General features: G+C 41.6%; 2 protein-coding genes across 6 annotated transcripts in view; one reads left to right on the plus strand and one right to left on the minus strand.

Annotated features, from left to right (window-relative positions):
* Positions 1–477: 477 nt before the first annotated feature.
* agt (angiotensinogen) lies at positions 478–4,794 on the minus strand. Its single transcript, XM_042066578.1, has 5 exons — positions 4,687–4,794; positions 2,579–3,395; positions 1,978–2,251; positions 1,409–1,559; positions 478–1,250 (listed from the first exon to the last, which is right to left on the minus strand). Exons 2-5 carry the CDS (start codon positions 3,348–3,350, stop codon positions 1,074–1,076), a joined length of 1,374 nt encoding a protein of 457 aa, XP_041922512.1. The 5' UTR covers positions 3,351–3,395; positions 4,687–4,794; the 3' UTR covers positions 478–1,073.
* A 1,161-nt stretch (positions 4,795–5,955) lies between these two features.
* phactr2 (phosphatase and actin regulator 2) overlaps positions 5,956–27,519 on the plus strand; it is a 41,763-nt gene continuing 20,199 nt past the window's right edge. Inside the window, exon 1 of one of the 5 annotated variants that reach the window (XM_042065591.1) lies at positions 5,956–6,208. In XM_042065591.1, coding sequence (XP_041921525.1) covers positions 6,076–6,208 — 133 coding nt within the window. In that variant the 5' untranslated portion in view covers positions 5,956–6,075. Of the gene's footprint in view, positions 6,209–14,931; positions 15,189–22,366; positions 22,721–27,519 lie in introns of those variants that run through there. The other 4 variants (XM_042065590.1, XM_042065594.1, XM_042065593.1 and 1 more) reach the window with 4 other exon arrangements.

Raw genomic sequence — 27,519 nt, forward strand, 5'->3', positions numbered from 1 at the left:
CTCCAGCCTGTAGATTATCTTGGTATAATACAAAACATAACAGGCCTAATGTACAGGGTCCACAATGTGTATTCACTGTAAAGTCATTTTCAGGCTATCCAACATAAGGTGCATGACCTACCTTCCTTCTCGAACAGAGCCATGGTGTGTTGGACGGGAGTTCAGTGACAGTGGCTATCAGCACTGGTCAGGGAGCATTGTGTGGGCTGTGTTGGGAAAGTTTTCAACTCTTCTATTATTTAGGCTATTGCTTACAGAAGCAGTTCTTCTAAGTATAGTTTGAATTATTCCACTAGTAATAAATGACTGAGAACTTTCCAGACTTTACACATCCGAAGAAAAAATATGCACTGTATTTATGCCACAGTGCCCAAACTGAAAATCAAACAAAGCTTTGATCTCAGTAGAAGTTGATGGTTAACATGTTGGACTGCGAAATGGGGCATTATCAAAAAGAGCAAAAAGATTTGAGACCGCTTTCCAGAACAAAAAGACATTTATTCAAGTATACATGTACAGTATGGAAACAACAAAATAGTCTGTACATTTAATAAAAAAATATTCACATTTAAAGTTAGGGGTTTCTCTGAACAGAAAGCAAGTCTAGCTCAGATGTTTTAAATGCTAATGCTACTCCTATCAGTGGTAGCATTAGGATAGTCTAGATCTTTCTCTATATTTTCACTACTTTAACAGTAACAAAGATAACCTTTGCTGCCTTATGGACACTATATATTGCAAATTAAATGATGCTAGCAGGGAGACTTATTCGGACATGAAACAAGACATACAAACATAATCTGTCAGATCAATGTCATCTTAAGAGAACAAGCCATAATATACATGTGAAGCACTATGCAGAATTTGTATTTACTGTATACATTATTGCTATACTTCCCTGCATATCGTTAATAGTGAACTCATAAATAAACATCAGTCCAAAAACCATTAAAACATCGAGGCATATAATGAATTTACCATTTATCAAACACCACTAGAACAAAAGCTCAGAGGCTACCAATGGAATTCAGGTTTAAAAAAAAATCTCCAAAGAATGGGCACCACAGGGCTCACTAGACAGCAGGGTTAATGATTTTGCCCAACATGAGTATGGCATTGGAGTTGCCCTCAACAATGGCAAAAAGAAAGGGCCTGTTCACGGTGAGCTTCAGCGGAACTCTCCCGTCTTCTGTCTTATTGGATACCTGGGATCCCTCCTCTGACATCTCAAACACCACCTTGCTGAACACCTGCAGAGGATTAGGAAGTATTAGAATTCTGAACTGTCAAAATAAAGACATTTTTGGTAATATTTTCATTACGAATGTTAAATAAATGTAATAATTAAATAATTATTAAATAAATTGTTTACTGAGGACTATTTTTGCATTCGAATCTGAAAGTGTACCTTATCAACTGTGAACTTCTCCTTGTTGCTGAGCCTTTGGAATTGAGCTTTTGATCCCAGCAGGTATTCCTCCACATTCATGTCAGTGAGCAAGGACTTCAGATCTGTTAAGCCAGTCAGGGAGAACTTGGGCAAGGACAGCTCCAGATATCTGTTGGGAGAACACGTTTACACATTTACATAGATTTGCTACACAAGTCTGAAGTTTTCAAACTTGACTCAGACTACTTGGTGTTGCTCAAGGCTGACTCAGACATTAGGTAAGGTAAGTATTGATTGGTCTCCAAATTTGTGACAACAATGTTAAGATTCTGTTAAGAACTTTGTACCCATGTAGGTTCACAATGTTCCACAAACCATCTTCTTACTCTTCCTACCTTTTGTATCATTTGCAACAATACTTTTGACTTTGCAACTTAATTTTGTAGAACCCATCTACAACACAACATTTTTTCATATCCTTCTGCAGGACCAATTTATAGCAGAACATCTTATACTATTCTGCATATGTTTTTGAGGATTTTAATTTCTAATTTCTCTCTCTCTCTCTCTTTCTGTCCATTACTCACCCTTCCTTCAGGTGCTGGTACCACTTGGAGAGGACCTCGGTCTGGAGCTGGCTCTCGATGTCCTGCAGGCTGGCTCCCTCGTAGGGCAGCACCAGCAGCATGTAGGTCCGCATGCTCAGACCCAGCTTCACCACGGTGCACTTCCTACCCTTGTCATTCAGGTACTTGTACTCTCCCGTGTGGGTCATCAGAGGAACGGACACAGTGGTCTCCTCATCCACCTTGAAGTCCTGCATGGAGGTAGCCTCTGGCTGGAAAGCTGTTCTCCAGTTTCCTGAAAGAAAGAGGTGATGAGAATAATCTGGAAAATCCACTATTTGAAGCATATTATTGGTTTCCTGGGTTGGTTGGTTGACTTAGGATGGGAGCATCACTGACAGTCTGTTTTATTTGCGATATACTATAGATTTAAGCCATGTAGATCATATCAAGGTATCGAGAGAAAGACAGATTGAAATATAAGACTTCTATTTGTGGTTCGTATGCCTTCCTGCTCTAGGCCTTCTTGATTGATGCAATGTATTAAATAACACTCTTTCATCGCTATGAAAAAGGTTTCACCTCCTCACTCTACTGAACGTGTATCATCACATTAATGTACCTTTAAAATGGACTGAGCTGGCAAACAGGAAATTGGTGGTTGAGCTGAGGTTCTGGAAAATCTCCTTGATGTCTCCATCTGATGTCTTCTGAATGAAACTGTTCACCTCCTTCTCAGCGTCCTCAGGCTTGGTGAAGTCCACCGAGCGAGTGTACGAGGCGTCAGAGAAGTCCTGCGCTCCCCGCACAAAGTCCTTGGAGATCTCACCGTCCTCGGTGATGAAGCTCCACACCAGGGTCCTCAGCTCATCCCGGGGGCCGTCGATCAGGGCGTTGATCTCCTGCAGTGTGCGGAGCACCATGTGTCCATCAATGAGGTAGACGCAATTCTCTGTCTCTGTCTCCTTGTAGATACCCAGCAGCTGTTGGTATGGGACAGCCGTCTTCTTGGATGCCCCAAGGTAGAGGGTCACTAACGTTCCGAAGACGTTCACGGGGGAGTACAAGGTGTTGGAGTCCTTCTGGCTGTTGGTCAGGACCTTGTACATTCGCAAGCCTAAGATGTTCTGGAGTTCTGCCAGGACATCCTTGCGCTGGGTGCTGTTCTCCATTCCATTGCTGTTGGAGAGGTCACGGAGGTCAGGCGCTGTGTTGTCCTGGAGACCAATGGGCGTGGCCTTCACCACTTCCACCTGCTCAGGCTCGTTGGACTGGATGACCTCACAGCTGATGTTCCCGAGGGCGAAGAGGCCGAAGGGGTGCACGTAGACGCGGTTGGCCAAGCTAAGAGCCAGGCAGGAGACCAACACCAGAGAGAGAACTGCCTCACGCATTGTCAACCAGATACTTTTTCAATCAGGAAACTGTTCAGTAAAAATCTGGAAAGGAAACAAAACATATGATTAATTTAATAGTTTAGTTTAGTTCAAGGTCAAGTTTTCTGAGCCCTACCCTTTTTGATAGAAGTTTGTAATCCTAATACACGGTTTGGAAGATTGTGTGGGGATAGCACTTAAGAGCCTTTGAATCACGTCTGCTCATTCTCATGTAGAAAATCAAATGCTCTTCAAATCCAAAAATCTCCCTCAGTCTTAAAAACACGTACACATGAATAGGTACCAGAGGCGGACAGTAACGGAGTACATTTACTTGATTACAGTACTTCAGTACAATTTTGAGGGATCTGTACTTTACTCGAGTATCACTTTTGGGGAGTACTCATGACTTTACTCAAGTACTTTTAAGAGGCAAATATTGTACTCTTTACTCCACTACATTTCTATCCATAACCGTGAGTACCCATTACTTCTTTTAAAAAAGAAAGGAAAAAAGAAAAATCTCGGAAAACCCTCAATTTGTTGTTTCTCTCTCAAACGTGATTGGATTGTGATTGGATTGTGCAGGCGCCGCTGATTGGGACAGTCTATCAGCAATCACCTTCAGCTTTCCACCAAAGTCAACTCCATGGTCAGATTTAGATAAGAGACGAAACCATGGACGAAACAATGGATGAAGACGCAGCAGGTCCATCCCGGGAATGTGCCAACCTGTGGCCCCACCTCGCCAGACTATTTCAATTTTCTGAACAAGTTAATGATAGTTTTCGCTTCAAGTGTTTCAATTACAAAATAGTATTTTGTATATGAAATACGTATTTTAAATACATGTATTAGAAATACTGCCAATCCCTGGCAACATGGTAAAAAGATGAAAATAACTTGATTTTACTTTGCTCAATTCCTTTTACATTCTCCAAGGTAATAACATTAAAATTTTTCATAACTCCAAGTAGTAATGCAATATTTAGAAAATGTAGGCTACTCTTGTACTCTTGATACTCAAGTACTTTTAAAAACAAGTACTTCAGTACTTTTACTTAAGTAGACATCTGACTGTTGTACTTTTACTTGTACTTGAGTAAAATTTAGCAAGGGGTATCTGTACTTTTACTCAAGTAATGAAGCTGTGTACTCTGTCCGCCTCTGATAGGTACACAGACATAAAAATTGCAGTAGCAATGGGAAATAACTAGATAACGAATAACTTAAGAGTAAAAACAGAAAAATGCTCATTCCAATTACTGCCAACCAATCACACACCTGTGTACAGAATGAGTTTTGTTTAACTTTGGATTTCACAATGTCCAGAGAAGTGAAAACTTTCACTTACCCAAGCTTAACGTGCTGATGCTCTAGCATAAATGAGTGTGACTGGGGAGCTGCTATCTCTTTTTAAGAAATCCTCTGGGATGGTCAGTAGCCTCACTGGTTTACACATTAACCTGGGCATTGAGTCACTGCTTATTTTGTGTGAGGCCACCTCAGTGACAGCTTTTGTCCTTGTGAGCTGATAAATAAATGGGTCATTAGAGACCACTGCTGTGCCCTGTGTGTGTGTGTGTGTGTGTGTGTGTGTGTGTGTGTGTGTGTGTGTGTGTGTGCTTGTGCGTGCGTTTGTGTGTGTTTGTGTGGGTGGATGGGAGCGTGCGTATGTATTTGTGTGTGTGGTGGTGGGGGGGTAACAGGAACATAAGATCAACTGGGTTTCACAAGAGTCTGTGAAATGGAGCAAGGAGATGCACTGTTTTCCTGGACATGTTTGAGGAACACTTGTTCGTGTTTGACATTTCCTATGTGATTACACGTTTGCACACACACACGTGAGTATGCCTTTCTTTGTTTATGTGACAGGGAAACAGAGCGAATGGCCATCACCCTTAAATTATTAGCAAGGAGAACTGTGACCATACATCAGTGACAACTGAACTTAAAATGATAACAAGATCACTATGATAACTGTAGAGACTGATTACTGATCACTATGTATTCAGTAGGCCTATTCATTCACAGACGGTACCTAATGGATAAAGAACCAAGACTGGCATAGGCCTAACTGAACACTAATAAAATGGAATGACCCATCTACCCAATATGTTTGTAGGCTACCCAATACATACTGTTTGAAATGTGTGAAAATGTATATTATAACCTTTAGGGTACTGTTAAACTGATATCCTCTACCACTGACTGTTAGAAACAGGTCCTTGCCATCCTTTTGTGAATCACTCACGTTTTTGAAAGTTTTGTATTATGTCTAATGTTGCCACCTAGTGGAATGTTCTGCAAAGATGAAATGCAAAAAGTTTCTAGGCTATCTGAAGCCTATTCTTTTCCTATGTTTGGTGTAGTAGCCTAGATAGCCTAACGAATAGCAATAACAAATAAAACAAAATAGCCTAGTCGTAAATATCATGTGATATTTTATTGCAAAATATATATTATATACTGTTATACTATTACATTCCTGCTTGCTTCTTGCTCTTTATTAATTTCTACCGTAGTAGAGTGGGTCAATCACAAAGTTGACTATATGCTCCCGCCTGTAAGAAAGATGACGAGTGGTTGAGGAGGGGTGTCTTTCTCTCAAAGAAGGGTAGGTAGGCTATCAAGAAGTTATGCCACAAACCTCTGTCATCTTTGACAGTGCCTTGTAGCCTACTGTTGGGTGTAGTGGGACATAGCCATAGGAATAGGTAGATACGTTTATTGGATAGGAGGAATGGCCGACGAGGATGATTTTCCAGATTTAAAAAGATACACGCCAATATGCCCCGTTTATAGAGTTCGCTCTCAAAGTGACACATCTGGTTTCAGATCTAGAATACTAACAAGACTGAGGGGTGCCCGTTCAGGTAAGACTTGGTTGAATTCCTTTCGAAACATTTAGCCTAGGTTAGGTACGTTTTGAATGATAATGGTGAGGTAACAGTTGAAACGTACAACCAAAACAGGAAAGTTGATGTAGGCCTAGGCTACTACTTTGAAAGAGTTTATGTAGTTTTTCGGCTACTACTTTGAAAGAGTTTATGTAGTTTTTCGGTGTCAGGTGGATGACTGCCTGCAACATCGAGCAAGATAATGATGTACACACATGTTCTGTAAGGCTTAAATAATAAGCCATACAGGCATATGATTACTGGGGGTGTGTATAGCCTACTATGTGTATCAAGCATTGTTGTGCTAAAAATATATAATTTTATTTTAATCAGTCAAATTAGGAACGTTCTACAAGCTGCTTCTAGCCCTTCTATTTCCTGTAGGCACCCATGTCATCGCAAGCTTAATTTCTTTGTTCAGTGTGCGTTGATCTCAGACAGGATATTCTGACATTTAGAAACGCTTATGAGAGTTTGCTTACCTCCCTCATCCTTCACCACAGCTAAAGTGTGAACTGTTATCACAACACAATTTTTATTTTATTTATTCACAACATTATTTAAACTATATACTGTTGATACAAATGCCGTGGAGACTGGAGGTGTTTGGTTTTAATAGGATAATATATGACGTTTTAGATATAGGCTCACTTGCATTTGATCAAATGTGGCTCTTTTGTGCTTCATTTTAAAAATAAAAGTATAGTCACCGTTGCAGTGACTTCTCATACAATGGAAAAAGTCTGGTTGGGTAAACAAAAGCAGGTTGTGAAGGTAGGAGTGTCCACAGCAAGGGCAGGGTATTTGCCTGCAACCTCATACACAATACAGAGGCCAAGATACAATATGTAAATGCAACACAAGTTAATTCTGAATAATGGCCATGTCCAAAACAGAATTCACTTTATTTAACAGCTGTTCTTTTATAATTCTACATAACAAGGCAGCAAAGTCTTGGATCACACAACTTAAAAATACAACAATTCAGGCCCCATTTAAAAATAAAATGCAATTATTCTAAAAGCCCATTGTAATGACCTGCAGTTTCATCCCTACTTGCACCTGAAGAGCAACTCAATCTGTAGATTTGTGTGATGTAGTGATGGGATGGACATCAGAAATACAAATTGTGGTTAGGTAGTATTTCAGTGCAAAACAGTCTAAAATCTAAGATTGCAGTTAACTGCATTTTCCATGCAATAGAGTGTGTACGGTATTCATATGCATTAACAGCATCATCAAGTAATCTTGATTTCATTTGCCCCAGCGCTGTATGTTCTGTGCCATATGAGCCCCATGGCAAGCATAGTAAATGAGCTCAACAGTGCCAACAGTGCCTCCAGGGCAGACATCACGCTAAGTGGGGAACACACTGTCATTTTCTCGAAAAGCTGTGTGAGTGCGACCGACCAAATCTCAACCTCTAACCACCTGTCAAGATCACGCACTGACACATTGCACCATTTTCCTTTCAAGGTGACAGAAAAAAAAATGCTCTGACCTTTCTTCCTATTGCTGAGCTGGAAGAGAATAGGGCCGAGGGCCCCCATAATTATTCATCTACACTAAGGAGCCCTTTAATATAAAGCCTTTAAGGGCTGCAGGATTGACATGAAATGGGCTGAGAGAGAGAGAGAGAGAGAGAGAGAAAGAGAGAGAGAGAGAGAGAGTGAGAGAGTGAAGGCAGTTTCAGGCTGACATGACATGTAGACTGTGTCTCCTTATTGTGAAGAGGCAGAAGTGCAGTGGTGTTGGTTTTTCATTATAATGACTCGCAGCAGGAAGAGCAGAGGCGTTGTGACAAGAGAATGAGCACAAACATGCATGCTCATACACGCACACACAAACACACACAGATAGTCACCGTCACAGGCACACACACATGCACAGGCACGCACACACATTTAATCACATTGATGATAATTAAGGAAGCCTCTCTTGTTTTGTCATATTACAGTACAATATAGAGAAATTAACCAAATATGGAACATAATGTCATATATTGTGTTTATATATTGTCATGAGCAGTGAACTGAACAAAACCTTTTTGTGTCACAAATTTTACTCAGCCCAGCAAGGTATTATGCCCTGGCAACCATGGTGACGGTTTAAAACCACTTCCTCTGTAGGCTACTACTAAGACCGATAGTTGTGCATGTCCCTGTATGTGCATACTTAGTGTAATCCATCTTTGGTTTTATATAACTCTCTCATCATCTCATCATCATCATCCCCTCATTGTGTTCTGTATCAGCCAGACTTCTCTTCAAGAATGGTGAAAAAGGACATGTGGTATGTTCACGTCTTTCCCTCCAACCTACCATTTTAAATCCCAGCTGAAGTAATAATCAGGGTGATGGTTCCATGTGCAGTCGCATTGTTTGTATTGTTATTTTATTATTTTGTATAACTAAAGCCAGATCTGATTCACCTGTTGAGCTGAATGTGCCAGAAGGTTAATGTGTATATTGGACAGTGTAGTACACACATTTGACCACCAGAGAGCAAACGTTCTTCTTGGCAAACAGTAGATAGATAGATAGATAGATAGATAGATAGATAGATAGATAGATACTTTATTGATCCCCAGGGGAAATTCAAGGTCTCAGCAGCATACAGACAACACAAACACATTCTTTAACAGCAGAAAGAGTAATTAAAGTATATAATATAAAAACACAACTAAGCAATAAGGACAGTAGAAGATAAAGAATATGCTAAATACAGTATACTAAAATACAAATTATACTAACTAACACTTAATCTAAATCAATTCTAAAAACAGTATCCACATAGTGGTGATTAATCAATCAGAGGCGCTTGCAATGACTAGTGATTCTCTGTGCATAGTAAGGTATGGTAAGGTGCTCTAAGGTGCTCTGTGTGAATGAGTGTCATGGTGGTAGTGCAATGGTGATAGTGCAAATGAGTAAGTCCAACAGTGCAACAATGCAGAAATAAAGTAAAGTAAAGTCTATATATCTATATATTTAACTATTTAAGAAAATGTATAAGTGTGGCCACAGTTCGGCTGTGGCATGGAGGGGGGGTTATGCATATGTGCTAATGTGCTAATATAGCACGCAAACAGTGAGGCATAAAGACAGTGGTAAAAGTGGCTAGTGGACAGACAGTACCAAACATGGAGGGGGTGAAGAGGCAGACAGACTATGCAGAGAAGTCTATCTCTCCTCTTCCCTTAAGTGAAGCATTGAACAGTTCAATGGCCCTGGGGACAAATGACTTTCTCAGTCTGTCAGTTGTGCAAGTAAGCAGTAAGTGCCTTTGGGTGAGGGAGTGTGTGTACATTTCGTAAATGTGTTGAGTTTGCGTGTGTGGAAATGTGTGCCTGTGCAAAAAGGTGTGCACAAACCTGATAATGCATTACACAATTACTGGATTATCAGGTCTTTGGTGTGTGGAAATTATTCATAACGCCCCATGGAGCAATTCTCCTGATATGAGATCCTGTAAACCAAAGTGTACATCAATATCATGCACCATGCAGCCTTGTGGTTCGGATGGTTTGATCTCCCTCCCCTGGCAGCTGGTGGTGAGGCTTTTTATAATATTCATAAATAATACTTGTAAATGTGACACACTGCTTCTCTGAATTCTCAGCTGAAAGTGTGCACATGAATTAGCCATGTAGGCAGAGAGGACTCCAGGGAAGATGATGGCCTGAGCCAGATCATCTGAACCTTTCGCAGCTTTTAATGCCATGGATGTCGCACTTCGCCACCTCACCAACTTATTCATGTAATTACAGAGATCGAGGAAGCGGAGGGCTATATTACAAGGCATCGTGGGCTTTCTGAAAAAGGTTCAAATACGGCAGAGAATATTCATGTCCAACAGTCTTCTTGCAGTAGCACTTTAGAACAGAGCTTTTACAAAGCCGAGTGATCCCCTGTTGAAGAGTCATTTTTGTCTAAAACACAGTTTTTACTTTTTATGGCCCAAACTATATAACAATGATCAGGCTTTACATATGGATATATTCACATTTGTAATTGATATTACACTTATATTTGAATTCAAAACATGTTAAGGTAATCTTTTGAACTAATGAAGTAAATGTGCACTGACATTGCTGTAACTGGCTAAGAAGTGTTTATTTTCTTTGGCATCTGTTCTGATGGCGTGTGATTAAGTGCCTGTCATTGCTTATGTCCACATTAGACCTGCTGTCCTCCTGTGGCCTTCTGGGAAACCCTGGGAAGCAGAGACTTGATCCCCATCAGATGTGGGAAGTGCCAATTGTGTGTGTGTGTGTGTGTGTGTGTGTGTGTGTGACAGCTGCGGGCATAGAGGGTTGTTTAGACCAGTCACTCATGGAGCATGCATTTAATTTACTCTCTTTCTCTCTCCTTCCATTCTATCTGTTTTCCGTTCTCTTACTCTCTCTCTCTCGTTCTCATTCCCTGCCACGCTCTCCCGCTTGTTGTCGATTTCTCTGCCAGAGAGAGAGGAATAGAACACCACTGCCTGGAAGGAGATGCCCCCTCAGAGGGCTATTTAACATCATGCACATTCTATTCATCCCCTCCCTCTCTCTTCTTCCCCTTTTTAATCAACCCATCGCTCTTGTTTCATTATCCTCTCCTTTAATTGCTATCTCTCTTCATCCTGCCTTTCCTTTTGTATCAGAATCCTGTGCTATCTCGCTCGTCTCCTATCTAGAGCTCACCTCCTCCGCTCTCCATCTCTGGTTCTTTTCATCCGTCCACCGCTCTCATTCCCTCTCTCTCCCTTTTCTCCCTTTATTGTTTGTCTCTCTTCAGCCCCTCTCTTAATTGCAATCTCTCTGTCACTCTCTTCATCTATAGCCCTCCTCTCTCTCTCTCTCTCTCTCTCTCTCTCTCTCTCTCTCTCTCCATATCTCTCTTTTCTTTCCTCTCTCTTTGTTTCCTCCACTTTATCCCACTGTTCTGACATGGTCGTGCCTTGGCTGTGAAAGGGAACTGCAGTAATGGAGGTGGTGTGTGTGTGTGTGTGTGTGTGTGTGTGCGTGTGTGTGTGTGTGTGTGTGTGTGTGTGTCTGTGCGCGTGCGTGCGCGTGCGTTTGCGTGTGTGCGTGTGTGCGTGTGTGTGTGTGTGTGTGTGTGTGTACATACACATGCGTGGGCACTCTTCTCTTTCCCTCTCAGACATACACAAGTGGCTGTGTGGGAGAGATGGACCCCTCGCTCTTTGATCCTTGATTACCCCCCCTCCATGTCCAGTGGTTGCTAGAGTGGGGAATGGGGACCAGGTCTACCAATCAATTTGTTTCTTTACTTTTCTCTATTTGAGCGAGAGGCTTTCCAAAGGCTGTATTTTTGTTTTAGGTTGCAGGTTGAGCTGTCCTGTGTTGCCTGGAGCAGTGAAAGGTTGACACCCCCTGGTTTACATTTATTTGTTTATTTGAATGGTGGGTGATCTATCTCTCTCTGTCTGTCTCTCTTGCTCTCTCTCTCTCTCTCTCTCTGTTTGCCTCTTGCTCTTTCTCTCTCTCTCTCTCTCTCTCTCTCTCGCTCTGAGGTAGGTTTATATAAGGCACTGGTTTAGGTTGCCTGTTGAGTAGATGACGATGATTCACAGGTTAGGCTGCTGAGTACATAATTTGCTTTGATTTTTTGGATTCATCTCTACACAGAGGACCAAGAGAGCAATATTAATCTCTAAAAATAATCACCATCACCATAGAACATGCTTTTCTTCTTCACTTTCACTCCTACACGGTAAATAAGTTGATAACTCTTAATAACATCACAGACTGGGACAAAACAAAAAAAAGAATTTTGTCACATTCAATTCACAATCACACAGTCCACGAAATGGCAAATTTAGCTAAAAATATGTAACAACTCAAACCATTAAGACCTTTCTCCTCATACCACCATTCGCCCAATTATCAAACGGTAACCCATCTCTGTTAAAGTGTTCAACTTCAGTATGTTGACCTGTACTGGGGTGAGCAATGTGAGACAATGTCACCTTGTTGCCATGATGATTTAGCTTTAATCATGTTGTCCCAACGTTTAGGACACCATTACTCTGTCACACTCGGAAACGAATGGTGGACTTTGATACTGTGAAATTTCCATGAAGCAGGTGGAAAACTGTTCAACTGTTGAGTCTGCATATTTAAATCCTGTTTGTCCACCATGCTATAAACCTGATTAGCTGATGATGTACAAGGCAAGTTCCCATTGGAATATATGTATTATATGTTTTGGGATTTTTTTTTTTTCCTGGAGCATTTTTACACATCAGTACGCAAATCACTAGGCAAATTATTGATAATATGATCATATAATTGCCCAGCAACATTGCTTAAAAAGTTGCTCCATGCATCATCACATAGATTTGCAAAAGTGTAGGTGGCATGTAATGTGTTTTTTATGTAAATACATGCCATTTACTGTCACTGGATAAATCCATTGAAAAGAACCACAAAACCAAAACAAAACATGTGAAACACGGTCAAGGTAATCAGAGCTACATACATAGACCTCCTGGACCTTCAAAATACATGCATAAACAACATTTGTGGATGTCCATTCATGCAAGAGCAAACCATTGGTTTCAAATAATGTTTTGGAAGTATTCAATGGACAGAGAAAGCTCTTTAAAATAAACATAGCTAATCAGAACTGTAGGGTGCAGACCTTGCTCTTGATTCTTCAGATGACATGCTAGCAGGGAAGATGGTAGTCAAGGCTTTCAGCTGGTTTGGCTGTGTGCCCAGCTGCCATTATCTAGATTGCGGGTTGGAACCATGCAGAGGGGCAAATCACATGCTTTACTGTAATGTGCACTTTTGATACAGGGTTTTATTTGCCCTGTGTGGGGGGCAGCTGTGTCAACCATCTTCATATGGTGTCTTCATCCACATTGTGACACACAGTTGTTTCTCATCTTGTAGGTGTGTTTCTTCATCAGGTAGTTAGGGTTAGGGGTATGGTTAGCTATTTCTGGTGTCAGATAAACCGTCTCTCCCTAGTGAAACCAGCCGAAGTTATACTGTTTGAGCCACCACCAGAAATTGAAAGGGTTCTCAGTCCTTAAACAATGTTTAAAGGAAACCAATTAAAAGCTGATCAGATTCATCACTCATGTCTTGTTGACCTACAGTGCAACTATCATCTAATCAGTTGTTATTCATTTTGACATTACATTTATGTTTGTCAAGTTCTTTCAGTTAATCAAAGGTGAGGAATACGGCAGGTTTGTATGTTGGTTTGTAAAGTGGCTCTGGAGTGTAGAGTGACAGAGAGGACGTAGTTCTCCTGCTTAGCGATGCCATTTAATCACATCCATTGAACATATGCCTGCCAAGGGGGCTGTGCAAGATCTGTCTTCTTCGACTTATCTTGTGTTTTATGATAAGTGCTGTTCTAATGGATTTTTAAACAACAACCGTCGCTTTAATAATAATAAAAAAACACCTTTTAGAGTGTGTCTTGGCCAAAGAGCCATTAAAATACAACAGATATTAAACTATATCTCTCATTCTCTGAGGAGACATTATTGTCACTTTGGAGCGACTGTGGCTCAGGAGGTAGAGGAGACATCCAGCAGCTGGAAGGTTGTATATATATATATTTTCTTTTCCTTTTTATATATATATATATATATATATGCAGCGGTGAATCATCCTCCTTGAACGGTGGCCAATTTTATCATCGAGCCTGTGGCTGAAAATAGGCCCGAACTGTGAGAGACTTTCACCCACGGTGTGTGTGCTCTCTCTGCAAGCCTGTGTGTTTGTCAGGCTTTGGCTCTGCGCTGCACTGCACTGCAGCACTGTGGGGTAGGCAGTGGTGAGGTGCTTGAAAAGGCCGGGTGACTGCTCAACAGACTATCTCACCGCGCATCGGGTGACCCAGACAAAATCAACTTCGCTCTTCTGAGGCCTCTCTAAACACCTGTGCATCAAGCTCTTCAGTGCAGAAATTGTTTTATGAGAGGCTGTGAGAAAGAAAAGAGTCGGCATGGAACGCCACACACACACACACACACACACTCAGTCTTTCTCATACACAAAAACACACCAAAAAGATAGCAGCACATGACACTCGTGGACACTTGTGAACAAATGTAAGTCTTGTTTTGTACAAGCTTTAATAAGACTTAAATACATCTTGGATAAGTCATTTTTCTCAACAGCATTGTTAGAAATGGTTGTCACATAATGGAAGTGGCCTCTCACTGCCCTAGTCTCTTTTTCACACAGTCTCTCTGTCACTCTCTTTTTGTCCTCACTCTCTATTTCTCCGCTAGTCCTTCACTCAGATTATCTTTCATTGAGCTTCTCTCTCTCTTTCTCTCTAGTCTGTGTGTTGGTCTCTCAGCTCCTCTTTCGCCCTCCCTCCACCACTGTCTCTCTCTGACGGCCCGGGGCTACAGCTAAAAGCCCCAGTGGACTGGGTGGTTCCACTTGATGGGCTCTCGTCTGCTCAATCAGCCGGGCTAATGGAGGTTAGGGTTGTTTGTCATGCCTTCTGCCTGGGACCTGGTGGGCTTCCTGGAGCGTTTGGTTGCCGTGGAGGTGGTGGTGGTGGTGGTGGGGGGGGGGGTGGGGGGTGGGGGGTGGGGGGGTGGAGGAGGAGCAGGAGCGCAGCAGGAAGGAATGCTGAGAGCGAACATCGGACAGAGACTAGACATCGCCACAGGAGGGGCTAGAGCCAGGGGAGACAGGGAGGAGGAGGTGGTGTGGGAAAGAGAGAGAGAAAGAGAGAGAGGGAGAGAGAAAGAGAGATAGGGAAAGACGGTACCAGGTTGAGTGAGAGTCACACATTGAGTTAAAGAGAGAAAGACTGAGACAGGCTAAGGGAGTGTGAGGGAGTGAGTTAGAGAGAGAAAGTGAGAGAGAGGGAGGGGGAGAGAGAGAGAGATTAGAGGAGAAAACACAGAGGATCTACCCAGCTGGAGCAGTCACTCTCTCTCCTTCAAGTCATGGACCATGCCCGTGAGTCTGCTCTTACTTTCTATATGTGTGTGTATATGTGTGTTTTTGCTTGCATACGCTGTAGTCACTGGATACAACACTGTTTGCTTTAGCTAATGAAGTTTCCTACACACTGTGTTTAATACACACAGTACTTTCAGATCCAATTACCACTGCTAGCCACTATTGTTTTTAGATTTAGCACAATTTACCTCTAAGCTTTGCACTCAAGCCAGGCTCTTTTGAAAAACTGCAGCATCACCGCTTAAATGCCACAGGACCTTAAATGGTTGCCATTAAACACCAAAGCTGTCTTAAGCCTCTCGAGTCCTCTGACCACGATTGTGTCCAGATAGGAAAAGATCAAGTGTATTGCTTTCTCTCTGTCTCTGTAGTTACCAATGGAAACTCCCCAGGAAGAGACTTCAACTGTTGAATAAACAGCCTGTCCCCCAGTGATGGGGCAGAGTTACAGTCAGGCTATATTTGGTCCCTGTCATATGATGTGTTTAATTGGGTATGCCATGCGTTGCGAATGTCATAACATTTGTGGGAGAAGTGCCTATTAGTCCGGACCACTGTGATCTGACCTCACTGATGTGCGTCTTAAAGGGGGAGATGGTGAACGGGGTGCATTTGCAGGATACAGATGGTAACAAATGAAGTGTCTATTTTTTAGCATGGGTTTTAATGGGAACACACAGAGTAGAGGCTGTGGGATAAAGCACACAGTGAGGGGAGTGAGACTGAAGTCATTACAGAACTCTGGAGTCCCTGGAGTCACAGTAATATAAATAGAGCCTGGGCTGGTTCTCTTACACTGATTCAAATCTGTGTGTTTTAAACATAAGCTATGCCAGTGTGTGTGTGTGTGTGTGTGTGAGTGAGTGAAAGATGGGGGAGGAGTGAAGGACAGACTACTTGTGGAGTCCTGTGTAAGCACAATAATTAACACACTGTGTCGTTAGAAAGTGAAAATGTCCCCTTGGCCTGAATTCAGCATGTATTTTGCAATGTAAAATGCAAACCTTGGATTTGTTTAAAAGTGCTTTGTATAATCTATTTTCTGGTTAGGTATTTTGCATCGTCATCAAATCCCTGCGGTGTATGATATCTCAAAGGCTCTTAGTACTCTCTTTATGTTAGCTGGGACACAGGTTTAATGGAGAGAGAGTTAGAGATCAATACATAACTTTCAGAGTGGCTTTTCCGATGCTGAAAAACATGCTCTTGGTGTTACTATCTGACACTCCATAGTAGATGTGGGTATGAGGATATATATGGATCACACAGGGAGTCTCAAACTGCTCTAATGTTTTTGTGAAGTTGCTACATCATTTCCCATGGTTCTCATGACCTGGCATGTATCTTTTCCCCTGGAATCATATTACGCACGATCATCTATGTTTTCCCTGGAGTCATGTGACCTAAATCTTTTACATTTAGGAAAAAGACTCTTTTTAATTTCCTCTTTATTAGTATGTGACAACAGCCTGTTCTGAATCATTGTTTAAACCGACTGATTATTATTTCAAAAAAGAGTGTGCACTGACTGTCAAGTTCCTGTGCGTCACATCTATAGGATCATTTGTTTGAAAAGCAGCCGACTCTGGGAGGTTTCAGGACCAAATCTACCCCAGATCCACTCTAGAACCTGCAGTTTTCTAGGATGCGTCCTTCTTCAATATACCAAAGCAGCCTTGTTTAAAAGTAGCGCACATAGCCCTCAGCTCACCAAGGTCTGCAAAAAACCTGATTTGTTAGTTTCAATCAGGGAATGATCAAAGGTTCTCTGCCGCAGGGTGTTAGGCCTAAAAAGTGCAGCCAGGACGTTTACTTGTGTCTGACTTTCAGTTCCATTTACTTGCCGTAAATAGCAACTAATGAAAAGCCTGCCTGTTTCCTGTTAAGATTTGCATGAGTTTGGTTTCTCATGGAGATGATGGACTGTCACCCATCATACATTCATGCACATGTACCGCTGCAGACGTTTATGCATGTGTACTGCTGCTGTTTGTAGGGAGTCAGGCCAGCTTCCCCTCTCTGGTGTCCAGTGCTGGTTCCTCGATCTCTTGCGCGCTCCCAGATGATAGGATCATTAGCCTCTGTTTCCCTGCACGATGTAACATAATGCTTTCAATTCTTCCTGCTACGTGCTATTATTAAATGTCCTAGATCTCCAAATAAGCGCCTCTGCTGGTTGGCGAAGAGAAAGAGAAAGCCCACTTACTGACAGGATGTCACCTATTGATCGACAGGGTTTGCAATTTACCGTGTTGTTCCCTGTTAATGGACAAATTACCTGCAGTCCTGCAAAATCCCACTCCACCTGGCCAGCATACGGAGGGTACATCTCCGTACAGTAGTTAGCTATTTTTGCCGACCATAAAAAACAAAACCATTCAAGGCCTATTTTTTGGGGGGTGGGACAGGAAAGAGGGGTTAGTAAATAAGTCATCAAAGCAGCAGAGGAGCTCAAACGTCCCACTTAAACAATAATTACCCTGTTATCTATTTCTGCTGAGTAGGCCAGTTAATATTTGATAAGGGCCCTGTCTCTGTGTCGTCACTCTGCTTTATTTAGATGCCGAGTAACAGCTTCGACTGGGGCCCTTCTGGTTCTAAAGAACACTGTGAGTGCTTTTCACCAGATGCATCAGGTAGGATGCTTTTTTGTGATTTGCTGAAGCTCCACGCTGAGTCACTCACTGGCTCGGAAAGAGAGAAAACTGAAGCATACTAATACGGACATGACGCATCCACCTTTGGTACTGTGGGAGGGTGAGGGGAGAGAGGGGCCTGTTTCGGGAAGAAAGACATTAGGACTAACAGATTGCCTGTAGAGGGACAGATTGGAGGGGTGAGATGCAGGGGCTGGAGATTGATGAATGATGTGTAGTTGACTGGGAAGGGAGCTAAAAATCATCATCATCTCATCATCCAGTGGCATGTATGGGGGAACGAGATGAGGGGAGCTTGTTTCGGAAATCTGTAAACGAAATTAGGATGGACATATTGTCCCGAGCCCCTCTGTTTTTTAAGTGAATGGGACTGATGGGAGTGGGGGGTGAGCTTGCATGGCATCTGGTGAAGAATGGAGATAGACAGCAATGTTGCACAAAATGGTAGTGAGAGAGTCAGTAGTAGAATGAATGTTCTCAACCATCTTTCATCATAATTTTCTCTCCATGTGCACTTTCATGTGAGGTAGACTGATGGATTGTCTATCCCCCCATAAGCCTTCCTGCCCCAAGGGAGTCTGGGGGAAGTAGACCTGACATGAATGTCTCCATTAAGCTGGCACTTAAAGAGTGCAGAATGCATGAATATAAGTGGTGCCATTTAGGCAGAGAACTTTTCGATGCATTCAGACTCATTTAACTTATAGCTTGTCGAAGCTCAGAGAAATATCTGCTAAGCACATCAGCTCTGTGTAGATAAGGGTTAAAACTGCTCTCGCAGTATCTCAGGTTGACAGAAAAATGTTTCCATGATGAGGTAGTTGAGATGAAGATAAGCAGAATGGCCACTCCACCATTAGGTGGCAGCACTCCACTCCAACCTGTCTGCTCGGTTCCGCGGTGAGGGGCGTGGGTGGCTCCTCTTGCAATGACTCAACACAAAGGCTCTCAGCTTATGGAAGTGTGTGGTGTCTGTCACTTGAATGTTTTGGTTGAGGATTTAAATAATAGTTGACTCAGAGGTCTTTCTGAAAAAACATGGATATATGAGGAGATGTAAGCCATAGAACAGCTGAAACTGACTGATGAACACATTAATGTGCGTACACACGAGGACTGGCGGGGGCGTCTAGATTCGCCCTGGCCTGCTTTTGAAGCCTGAATCTAGGAGGTATTTCAGACTCCCCATTGGAATGTTCAGTCATGTTATATTTTTGAAAGAACTGTTGGGATTATATGTCCCTACACAAATTAACTTCATTTGGTATTATGAATTGTTTGTGAAGAAAAATAAGAAATTGGTTTGCCTTCATTTTGAATGGTCAGTCACAGGCAATAACCTCAGAAAGTATACCCTGTATATCTACTATTCAGAGCGTTATTCAGCCATACACAACCATCTCAGCGACCATGTTCATTTTATTGATTTTCTATAGCACTCACTAAACACTAAAACAGAAGAAAAGGTTTTGTAGGAACTGTAGTTCACGTTTTGCTCTGTCAGCTGCGCATATCTAATTTTGTATTGGTTGCCACTGATCCATATCATAGCTTATAACCTTAAAGTTGACCAGACTTCAACTTTCTTTAGAAACGCTCACTGCCCAAAACGCGTTTGCGACGGTCTTGTGGGCAGTGGACTATCCCAACATTTGGGAGTGTATCGAGATGAACAGCTCAACCACCAATCACACCAAGCTGTGGGTAGTTAGCTTACTAGTGAGTTGGCTGGTAATTATGTCGTAAAACACAGGTCGTAATAATGATAGTTACATTTATATGCGTAAACACTATACACTACACTATAGCATATTTGCATACAGGCAATCTGAATGGCTGACATTTGCACTTGGGCTTGGAAAGTTTAAATTTTCTCACCTTCTGCCACAAGCAATGACAGGGAAATGATGTCAACAGGTCCCCACTCAATTTAGCAATGCATGACATCATCCATTCAAAGTGAATGCGAAGCGTTGACGCCGACACCCCATGTGACGCCTCCACCGCTCTTGGTGTGAACGTACAATTAAGGAGGCATTATGACAGAGGACCACCTATCACCCTTTTTTTCCATTACTTGTTGGTTCATTACAGGAAAAAAAGTTGGTGTTGGTGATAAACACTTATTATGATTAAGCAAACTTGTATTTACCTTATGTGCTTGGGAAGTAACAGAATACAATGGGATCACACATTTAAAATACAAAATATGATTTATGTACTGTATGATTTAAATACAGTTACAAATTAAATGGGTAGTATTCAGAATACAGTTCCACTGATCAAAAGGGATTTCAATACAAATTCAAACACAAATTCAAATTGTTTTTAATCAAACCATGTAGTCTGTGTATCTTTCAGGTAGCTCCTTTGTCTTTCCATCTCTGTTTATATTATAGCCTAAATGAGAAAACACTCAGGAAATGTAAAATTAGTTTTGTTGTAGGCCAATAGGGCGTATATGCAGCCATCAAGTTTTAGGCCAGTATAGGTTCTTATTTATTGACAGTGTTCTGCAAAAAATGCATAGGCTATATTCTCCCCTTGTGCTGTTAAAATTAATTTGAAAAAATCTGTGTATACCTTGTCTTGGGTTTGGTAGTCTTTCATCCTATGTGCAGACAAAACATCTCTGTTGTAGGTTCTTTGACACAATGACATTAACAGTGTTTCATTACACATAGGCTTATATATCAATCCATTCTCACTGTAAAGCAGGTCGTGGGTTATTGTTGACATTAGCTTTGGGTCTTACAATTCACATAACTGTTTTATCCACTGCTAATAAAATATACAATGTTGATGTAATCCAAAGTATTCCGAATACGCTACTCACTTTGAATAATCTATCAGAATATGTTACAAATGACATAATAATATTTTATAGACATACGTATTCTGTAATCTGTAGTGTAATACATTTTAAAAATAACCTACCCAACAACACTGTTTACACAGCGCCTTATATGCTAGTTAACAGTGATGTTAACTCAAGTGATGTTATTATGAAATCATAATCTTGTTTGTGAGGAGATTATGGTATATTTCGCATGGCTTGTTAATAGTGTGACTAAAAATATGTAAACACATGTCAACCCTTCAATCTACCATTCTTGAACAACCAGCAGTTATGGGCTGGGTAAGGAAATGGCTGTTGAATATTGACCCCAGGATATTTCATATTATCTTTGCATGCAGCAAAAGCATAATGCCATGGGCACCGCATTGGGTACTGCTGTCACTCTGTGTGTGTGTGTGTGTGTGTGTGTGTGTGTGTGTGTGTGTGTGTAAGTAGTGTTATCTGCACCGACTGTGAAGCATGTGGCTCTTGGCGTTGGCTGAGAGAAGACAGGCATCTGTTTGACATCTGAGTGACATTTTGATGTGGTCACTGACTATTCCCCGAAAGCTTCAGCTGATACCCCTGTGGAGCTCTGACCTAAGGTCAATCTGATGGGCATTTTAAGGGAAGCTTTAATCTCTGGCCAGCTTCCGTCCTGTATGATGTATTGCTGATACATGCAAATGCTGTAGGTGTCTGAACTGACAAATGTCTAATGCTGTAATGTAAATATCATGTAAATATCATTGCAGAGCTTGTTAGGTATAAATAACCAGTTTAGTTCAGTGTCATTCATGCTGAATGAATCAGTAAGTCAGTATAGACTGTCCTTCAGTGATTATAATGTCAGATTAAGAGAGTTAGTAACTCCCCAATATGATGGATTAGACCCATAGATGATGTGTTGTCTGGAAATGCTGCATGCATGCTTTTAAGTCGCTAATGAGGTCCCGGCTGACGATTTTCACTCAGCAGCAGGTCTGTCTGTCAGTAAATGTTGAGAGCAAAGCCTGTGCTGCGTTGTGATAACTGGAAAAGCAAAGCGACGCGAGAGGAATTGGTCAGAGGAGGGGTGGGAGTGAGGTGTGGAGGAAGGGGCCTAGAGATGTGGATAAGGGCTGCGCCCGGCCTCTCTCCCCACAGAAAACAAGAAGCCCTTCCTGTTCTGAGACTGGACCCCACCCACCTGATCTGACTAAACCCCCTCCCAACATTGCCCCTCCCTGGGGTAGGTAAAAAAATCAAAGCAACTCAAAGTTAAACACTGATTATATGTTGTGTTTGTATGAAAGTATACAAATGCAAGTGTTGTATTTTAGTTCAAAAGATGTGATCAATTTATCGAAAATACCACATGCATAACAGACAGCATAGGCCTACAGTAAATATAACCTATTCAATTGTCCGAATATAACAGTTCCTGGTCACTGTTGTACAAACAGTGTATAACAGTGACCCTACAAACGTGGAATTCTTCTTTATTAATTAGGAATTTGCAACATGTCTGTCCAAAAGGTTTTTCTGTGACAACTTGCCCAGTGTGAGCAGACAAATATGATCATGCTTTTAGCCTACTGTTACATAGGCAATGTGCCATTTTTACTGTAGGCCTACCTAGAATAAGCACTGTCGTAAATAGTCTGATGTTGCCTCATCATTCGTAGGCTACTACACTTGAGCAAAGAGACCTGTGCTCATATTTCAATGACTAGCAAACTGCCGCAAGGAGGGGTTATAGTGACTTCCTCCCGTGACCTCTTTGACGAGCAGTCATCTGCGTATAGGAATGACAAGCATCTCAATACTAAGTTGCGGCGGTAACGATGGTTCTTGCCTGAAAGTTTGTAATAAGTTTTCGGAGCCGTTTACCGCGGTGTGGAAGAGGTGAAATGAGCCTTCAAACGAACCGACCGAGAGGACTTAACCGCCGAAGTTGTTTTGGGACCGCATGATTGTTGGTTTGGTGGTGGTCCATTGAAAGAAAGAAATGGGCCAGACGTCCGTCTCCACCTTGTCTCAAAACGCCAGTGGTGAGTTGTAGTTATGGGGGTAAAGTTTGGTGATTTGTTTCCAAACACACCGCTATTCTTTCTGCAAAGCCATTACGGAGGAGGACTAGAGACAAACTTAGGAAATCGATGCGTTTGTTGCCAGGCTGATATCAGAAATGCTTTAACATCGATCGATACCGTTTTACTAATGTTAACGTCTGATAGTGGTGCTCTACTTTCCATAAGTCGACAGATGTCGTCTCGTGCGTTTATTCTTCCAAGGTCACAAAAAATCGTCAAGCAACATAATGGCATAGCACAAAGTCTTAATATTATTCAGATTTATGTTTATTTAAGAATTTAAGATCATGTGTCGCCTAAGTGAATTCCAGTAGCCTAGGTTCACTCTACAAATGTGTTATTTTCAAATTGGTGGCATTCTTACTCCCTGGCATTCCTACTCGTAGTGTTTTTTTTAATCCAGATGTTCTATACCCAAAGACACAAGAAGTTAATTTTACTTGTAGCGTGATTAAACGACATCCAGACACTGTGGTTGACAAACATCCTTGTCTCGACTAACTAATATTTACTCTGAGCCAACGACTGACAAACGCTGTTAGTTTTGCTGTTCTGTTTGGCAGACATGCAACAGCCTACATTCTACTCTCAACTCACTCTTCAACGGGACAGTCTCAAGTTAACCCGGAGTGTTTATTGCCTAGAAGAACATTTTACATGTATTCTGTTCACTTAAATCTTCAAAAGGGCTTCCCCAGTAGTTGGCCATACAGGTCTGCTATCTAATCTCTAAAGACCACTCAGAAGTTGTGCCATATAGTTTTACTTTGGATGGATTCAAACATGCATGGCATTTGCATTAAATAGGCTGCACTGTTGTTGGTTTAATAGGAGGCAGAATACATTTTATACAAGTAAATGACTACATGACTCCAGTATCACATTTCAAGTTGGACATCTATTCATAACAGGAAAGGGCCACGAGACTCGCCGTTAGTAGTTGCTCTAGTTTTCAACTCACAAGCCGAAAGTAGAATTAGTCATTCTCTGAGGTGGACCATTTTCAAACTTTCCAGAGAGTGGAGTTCACCCCGTCAGACGATGCCTGTTATGATGCCGACACAAGGATATTTCACGTGTGCTGGTGTCTTAGATTTACTCATACTGAATGATGTGAGGCCCATGACCACATACCTTCAGGAAAAGACAGCACGCCATTTTCTATTTCAAATATTCAGAATATTGTCAGAATGGGCTGTTGTTGACATGAATAAGTTCTTAATATAGTCAACATGTAACATTTTCTTACACTTGAATATTCCATCTTGTATATTATTCAGTTGTCCTCTAAACACCCATGTTATATGTATATGTAGTAGGCTACAGTGATGGACAGTGTCTTCCTAAGGTACCTCCCATTCACATCACTCTTACCCTTCTCCTACAAGGAGACCTCTCCCTTGTTTCTCATAAACCAAATATTTTTCCTCTTGCTCTTACCACATAAAGAAAGACAATGGGAAAAACATGTGGCCATGGATGAAAAATGTGATTGGTGTGTGAATGTGTAGACCCCCCGCAGGGATCTGATTGGTTAAGTGCCACCTCAGATCGGTTATAAATATTCTAGAACAGAGCGTTACTCCAAACACCCCGTCTGTTTTTCATTACATCACTCTTTCTCCGTGACATCAGCTCCTCATGTGTTCCGAATGGTTTTGCGATGCTCAGCAGGCTGGCACCTCAGCCGGGGCCTCTGTTTTTCTGCTCTAGACAGCTGGAATTTCTGTGTAGGCTGTGCAAGACATCATGATACTTGTGCATTTGCCTCAAATTACTTTTTTTCATAGGTCAAAGTTATGTTTGCCTTCAGTGTATGAGGGGGTATTATACTCTTCTGCACAGCTCTGTAAATGTGTTCTATTCATGTAGTCTATACATTCTGTTATAGGCAGAAACGTTCCTGTGACGTATATTGTCATGTGGTTTTAATGTAAGACGTGGTTTCAGAAACTATGAAGGCATACATTGCAAAAAATAGTATACTGTGTCAAAAGCAGAACTATAGACTGCACAGTTTTGTTATAGGCTATGTCTAAGAAACCTGCAAGATGCAGTGTGTTCTATTAACAAAAGTGTTTTATTGTATTCATAATTGTATTGTATGTTTTCATTAGTGTGTAATTCTCTATGAATTGTGTTTTCGTTAGCGTAGTATGATCCCGTCATAGGAAGTGGTTTGTCTTTGTTGGGGTCTCATATGTTTTTTTTTTTTTACTTTCACTTGGATCTCCTGGCTTCTAAATGACAGATGGCATAGAAAATGTGACTAAGAAAAGACTAGGTTAAGAAATTATAAATTGAACCAATAAATGTTTTACATTTGGTTAATTTTACATCTATCTTTTTTGTGTAAACTTTTGACAAAATACGTGCCTTTTACATTATTTCCACATATTACCATGTAAGACATGTGCCATTAACTAGCAGGCTGGTCCAGTGGTTACGAAACCTTTCCTCATTAGCTGACCAATAACATGTAGCCGGGCCAGCATAATTTATTCAGCGTCCTTTGAGAGCTGCCAGATTAAATAGGCTGTTTTAGCCAGCTTTTGGCTCATTAAACTGAGATGGTTTGAGTGCATTATTCAGCCTAAAATCACAAGGAAAGAGTATAAAAACATCCTCTATGAAACCTGATGAAGGGTGCTAATAGGTGATATGTTTGTTGAGAGGCTCTTAGCATCAAGTGTGACTGAATCACTTCCCTTTCAGATGTGAAACACTGTAAAAGGGACCGTGTGTTTTCCCCTTGCAGAGGTGAGTAAGGTGGGCCATAATTGATTTTGGCAGATTGAATTTAGCCTAGAGCTACCTCCTAACTGAGTTTATTTAAGTTTGTTCTTCATGACTACAACAGCATTGATTGTGTCGACTCTACCTTCATGCTGGTTGGGCTCTTAGCAGGATATGCTTGTGTATTTTCCTGTCATTTGTTTCAAGTAACCTCTAAAATGGCCCCATTGTTTCTTGATTGTGTTGACATGGAAATGAAACCCTAAGATGGGAAGCTGGATAAACTGATCTTTTTTTTTTGAAGTTTTTATTTATTAATTTTATCATTTATTTCAGTTTTCTTGACGGTGTAGTGGAACACCATGACGTAAAATTTGTAATGCAGAGAGCATTCGTATTAGCATTTCCGTCTGTATTTTAGGAATCTGAAGGTGTTTTATTATGGGTAAATACATTGTGGGTAAATGAAATTAACCATTTGTTTGGGTGACCTCATTGTTCTTTGGAACTCCCCAATGACTGTTTCAGCTGTCTCATCTTGAACGTCAGACGAATGACACTTGATGTGCAGAAAAATGTGGCCACATCAGGCCATTTGAAAATAACGCACACCTCATACTTGTCTTCACTGGGCTGTGTGTCATGTTATTAAGAAACTTTAAGGAGGTGAATGTTCAGTTAATGTTGATGAGGTACATTTGATAATGAGGTGAGTGTTCAGTTAAGACTGACTGACCTAAGCGCAAACCCATTCAAAGCACCACACTGTACATAAAAACTACACTGCACAAACAGGTACAAATATTAAATTTGTATCATCACAAAGCTATTCCCCCAGTCAGTCATTTTGTATTATTGAACCACATGTTGTTTCTCACAGCCATTCTTCGCTGTACCCGTCCAGCCAGCAGCCACTTGGCTGCCTTCTCTGGAAGAACTTCCTTCCTCTTTATGAAGTCAGCACTTAATCTTACAAAGCTTAAAGGGGCTTTTCATGCTGCTTTTCATGCTGCTTATGCTCTGGAGGCACCTGTATTCAGCAGATAATGTGATTAAAGGATGGCATGGATGGCATGTTTACTGAAAATGGTTGTGTTTGAATGAATGATGATCTAAAATGCCAGTGCGCTCACATGGTTGTCACAGTGTTCCACTGTGGGTCGAATTTAACCATGTTGCCATTTTGGTCATGTGGAGAGCTCACATGGGGGCGTTGGGTATGTTATGTGAGAGGTAGTGAGCCCTCGCAGGGACCCATGGCTCTGTTCGTCATTTCCTCCTCAGGCTCTCTTCTCAAAAGATCAGATGTGGTCCTTGGGGAGCATCTGTGCTCAGCTGCCGTGGGTGGAAGAAAGCATCACTCAGGAAGTCAAAAGCACTCCGCTATTAATAATCCCTATGGCAGTCCGACTTCCCCCCTCAGCAGACCAATGATATTGGGGGTCATTGGCTCCATGGGGAGCAGAGCCTGGTGCCATTCTCAGGCCACTGGTAGGCAGACAGGGGGACCCCGTGGGTCCGCAGGGGCCTGTGCTTCTCCATCACTCACGCTGGACTGCTAATGAAATCCGTCATGTGACTGTTGAGATTGTTTGCCAGGTGTGGGCCTTAGCGGAAGTGTGTGAATGATGCTAGTTTGGATTACATAATGGAGTCTTGACGCAGTTGAGTTGATGTTGATGATGCAGATGGGGTAGATTGAATTTTTTTATTTCAAAAGGCCTTCTCTGCGTGTGTGAAATAGCGAGTGGAGTGTGATAATTGCAAAAAAAACTGTTGAATAATTTTCATCAGCTTCTCTGGCCTCTTTGAAGAATAATTGCATCTTGTTCTTTTTTGGAAAGTGTAATTGAAAAAGATAGTGATTTGTAGCGTTGCATTTAATGGCAGTTCCCTTAACTGCAGTTTCCCTTCAAAGTAATCTCTAGGATGTTATTATCGTCTTCCTCTTCAGAAACACTGAGCGTCCATAGGCCACTAGCTTTAAGTCAGTTGGAGCTCAGATCAGGGGGTTTGTCATC

This window comes from Alosa sapidissima, chromosome 16 (genome assembly GCF_018492685.1).
Source record: "Alosa sapidissima isolate fAloSap1 chromosome 16, fAloSap1.pri, whole genome shotgun sequence".
Classification (NCBI taxonomy): Eukaryota; Metazoa; Chordata; class Actinopteri; order Clupeiformes; family Clupeidae; genus Alosa; species Alosa sapidissima.

Bases quoted from the DNA above. Each gene is read 5' to 3' on its own strand.
- agt (XM_042066578.1), bottom strand. From the start codon at position 3,350: ATGCGTGAGGCAGTTCTCTCTCTGGTGTTGGTCTCCTGCCTGGCTCTT. The intron at 1,560-1,977 runs GTGAGTAATGGA...TTCTCCCAACAG, and splicing joins TACCAGCACCTGAAGGAAGG to ATATCTGGAGCTGTCCTTGC. The intron at 1,251-1,408 runs GTACACTTTCAG...AATCCTCTGCAG, and splicing joins AGAAGTTCACAGTTGATAAG to GTGTTCAGCAAGGTGGTGTT.